Source organism: Limulus polyphemus, unplaced genomic scaffold, assembly GCF_000517525.1.
Source record: "Limulus polyphemus unplaced genomic scaffold, Limulus_polyphemus-2.1.2 Scaffold1412, whole genome shotgun sequence".
NCBI classification, from domain to species: Eukaryota; Metazoa; Arthropoda; class Merostomata; order Xiphosura; family Limulidae; genus Limulus; species Limulus polyphemus.
In genome coordinates this window covers 206,717-210,290 of record NW_013667022.1, presented here as the reverse complement: position 1 = coordinate 210,290, position 3,574 = coordinate 206,717, and the positions used below count along the sequence as shown (strand labels likewise).

General features: G+C 28.4%; 1 protein-coding gene across 1 annotated transcript in view; it reads right to left on the bottom strand.

Annotated features, from left to right (window-relative positions):
• Positions 1-3,574, bottom strand: part of LOC106463453 (DNA-dependent protein kinase catalytic subunit-like) — a 169,878-nt gene that overhangs the window by 17,205 nt on the left and 149,099 nt on the right. Inside the window, exons 78-81 of the mRNA XM_022390945.1 lie at positions 3,113-3,201; positions 2,708-2,795; positions 1,156-1,311; positions 391-459 (exon numbers count right to left, since the gene is read on the bottom strand). Of these exons, the coding sequence (XP_022246653.1) occupies positions 391-459; positions 1,156-1,311; positions 2,708-2,795; positions 3,113-3,201 (402 nt within the window). The remainder of the gene's footprint in view (positions 1-390; positions 460-1,155; positions 1,312-2,707; positions 2,796-3,112; positions 3,202-3,574) is intronic.

Sequence of the window (3,574 nt, the reverse complement as noted above, 5' to 3'; positions counted from 1 at the left end):
GAGAATAAGTTAAATATATAGACAGGAGAGTAATGTAAATATACAACATAGGAGAGTAAGGTAAATATATAGACAGGAGAGTAATGTAAGTATACTGTAAAGGAGAGTAATGTAAGTATACTGTAAAGGAGAGAAAGTAAGTGTATAGAGGGGAGAAATAAGTTAAATATACAGTACAAGAGAGTAAGGTAAAGATACAATATAGGAGAATAAAGTATATGTATAGAGTATATGAAAGTAAAAAAAATAGTCAGTATATGAGAGTACATTTAATATACATTACAGGAAAATGTCTGTGAAGCACAAAGTTATTAACTACTAACCATAGATATAGAAAATGAATGAGAATATATGCAATTCTTTATTAAACTATTGATGTTTATAATATACCTTTGTGCTCATTGAAAGAATCCTGTTTCCGTTCTGTCCACATAAGTCGACCACCTTCTTTTTGTACTTCTGAAATAAATTAAAAAATAGAAATTCTAGCAAATATAAAAAAAAAAGCTTACATGCTGTACAGAGCAGATGTATAGTAAAAATAAAGTGTTTTCAGGGTGTTTAAGAAAACCTAGTAAACAAAACCCTTAAAATAAAAAGAAATTTTGAGCCTAAAACAAGCTTTAGAACAAATACAGAAGGTTGGGCTCAAAGTTCTCTAATAATCTTTATTTTATGAACTGAAGTAAAGAACAAAATATATATATCTTGTTATACTGTTCATAATTGTGCCAGCTATCTTTGAATATGCAGTACCAGAAGAAGTAACAACTGTTTATGCATAACAGTGCAAGAGAGCAGGTCTTGACCTATAAAGTATTAGTAGTAGGCTGTATGTTATACTTCTGTTTAAATTATAAAACACATTATTAAACTAAGAAATGATTACATAGTTATTTCCGTGCTATGGCTATCATCAAAACAGTAAAATATCTTGTATGGCTTTTCTTATTCTTTTTAAGAATTAATTTCTATTTGTACAAGAACAATACTAGTGGTTTACAGTGAAGTATAATTAGTAAGATTTTTAGTCTTATAGAATATCATGAACTCCAATCAAACTTAAGTTTTCTAGAAGTTTAAATATAACACTACAAACTTAAAAATAGGAAAAAATTATTCTAACTTGAAAACAAATCAAGGGATTGCATATACCTTTTCAAAGTTAATAAAAACTAATCCTTTTCCGGGTCCACTATTGTCTTGATTACCTGCGTCAAAAATGTCTTGCCACATTTCTTGGAATTCTTTCTGGATTTTTTCTGAGTTTTCCTTGAACTTCTTCAAGGAAGTAATATTGCGACAAGTTTCCTACAACAGTTAAGTATTTTTATGTCAATATGTAGTTATAAAATAGAGATAAAAACTGTACAAATAATTAACAAAAGACAAAGCTACATTCATTAAAAATATCTTTTGTAAGGTTACTGGATTGACAGAGAAAAACCTAAAAATGTCAAATAAAAAGTAGAGGATGTTTTATTTTGTACTTTGTATTAAGAGCACATTGCAGGATTCATTAATATATGCCAAACTTCTGAAATATAAATGGTTTTAGAACACAATATCAAATAAAACTTTGCATGTGAAAAAAAATTTAAGAAGATTACTCAAACGAACAAGGATATTTAGAATCTTTTTTCTGTTTACCAGGAAGTATAGGTGATACTAGTTCTTTCATTAGTTGTCAAGTTTTAAATATTCTGAAATTCAGAATGATCAAGAGATGTTTATTTCTTATGAACTGTGTAATAATGTACATCTACATAAATATGATAAGAAAGAAAATTATCAAAACAATAAATTAAACTATGAACCCCATAACAGTGCAGATCTCCATAAAATTCATCAATAATCAAGAAAAAAAAATCAGAACAGTAAACTACAAACCATATTCGATGCAGGTCTCTATAAAAATGACTGATAATTAACAAAACAATTATCAGAGCATTAAATAAAAAAAACATTCAGCAAAAGTTGTGAAGATATTTAAAACAACTTTAAGCAATCTAAAAATACACACACAGTGTGAACTAATGGGATTCAATGTTATAACTCTGATGGTTGATTAATAAATTCATGTGTTGAAGTCCCGTCATAAAAAGAAAAATCAATTAATTACTGGAACAGCAGAACATTTCACTGATTATTTGTACAAAAAAAATATAACACTAAATGATATCATTCAATAAACTAATTAAATTTACACCAAGCATAACCAATGTACAAAATGTTTATAATATGATTTTTTAAAATGAGGTTGAATAGCCTATGTTAAAAGTTTCAGATAAAGCATCGTGTAAAGCATCGACTACACAACACAATGAACAATATACTGCTGAGAATGACAATGTTTAATGTAGGCCTGATCAGCTGTAATAACAGTTATGTACCACTAGTAAAGATACAGGTTTGGCAATTTTACCCAAAATTTATTGTATGTGGCTTGGAATATTTTCATAAGAAATTATGAGTTATGTGGCTTTATGAAGTAGGTTTTGAAAATGTCCCTGGGTTATATTGCTTAAATACAATAAAATAGTAAAATACAACTGTTGAACACGCACAGATTAAGATTTCCATGACATACATTTCATTTTGCAAATGACAATTGTATTAATATTACTAGATGTATAGACTTCAATAATAATAATATTTTGAAGCAGTGATTAAAAAAAAAGTGAAATACATACAAAAATAGTCCTACCTTAAAAACACCATAAGGAACACCTAGATGGCCAAGAGCTTTTATGAAGTCATCCACCAAGGGCACAACACCCATCAAAGACTCAATCCTTGAAATCAAAGTACATTTTAAAATAAAATATTCTTAAAGTAAGCAAGATTAGTAATATTAACTTCTACCTAAAACTGAAAAATATACAACAGTATTTTATAAAACAGGTAAATGTATTGCAAAGTTGCAAGGTACTTGTAAATCAGAGAAGAAATAAACATGAAAATACAGACTATTATAAATTTATATACTATAAAAACAATCTTCCATACCAACATATTTATGGTAAAATCCCTGTATTAATTTTGATTTTTTCACTATAAAGTTTAATTCTATGGAATGCAAAGTATATATATATTAATTTTCAGAACTTACTTTTCTACAAAAGCTTTGTTCTTTCTCCCAAGATTTGAATTATCAAACTGATAGCCTTTGCTACTGAGCTTAAATGGATATACTAGAGCCTGGCAAAACAAACGAAAATGTTAAAATACATAATATGTACATTTATAGTGATAAGACATTCTACACAGCGTGGTCACAAGTAAATAGACACCACCTTTTAAAAAAAAATTAAATTTTTCAGTCATATTCACATGAATTGATATATTTATAATTTAATTAATATCTAGTAGATCTTCCTTTCGCTTTGTGGAGTTCGTTGATCCTTTGGGGCATCGTGAGAATCATCTCGTCAATTTTATATTATGGGATTTTCGCCCCCTCTTGCTTCAAAAGTTGGGGTAGATCGCTCTTCAAAGTTGTTTTTTTTTTTGGTTGTTTCTTGACTTGCCGGTCGAGTATGGCCCAGAGGTTTTCGACGGGGTTTATATCAGG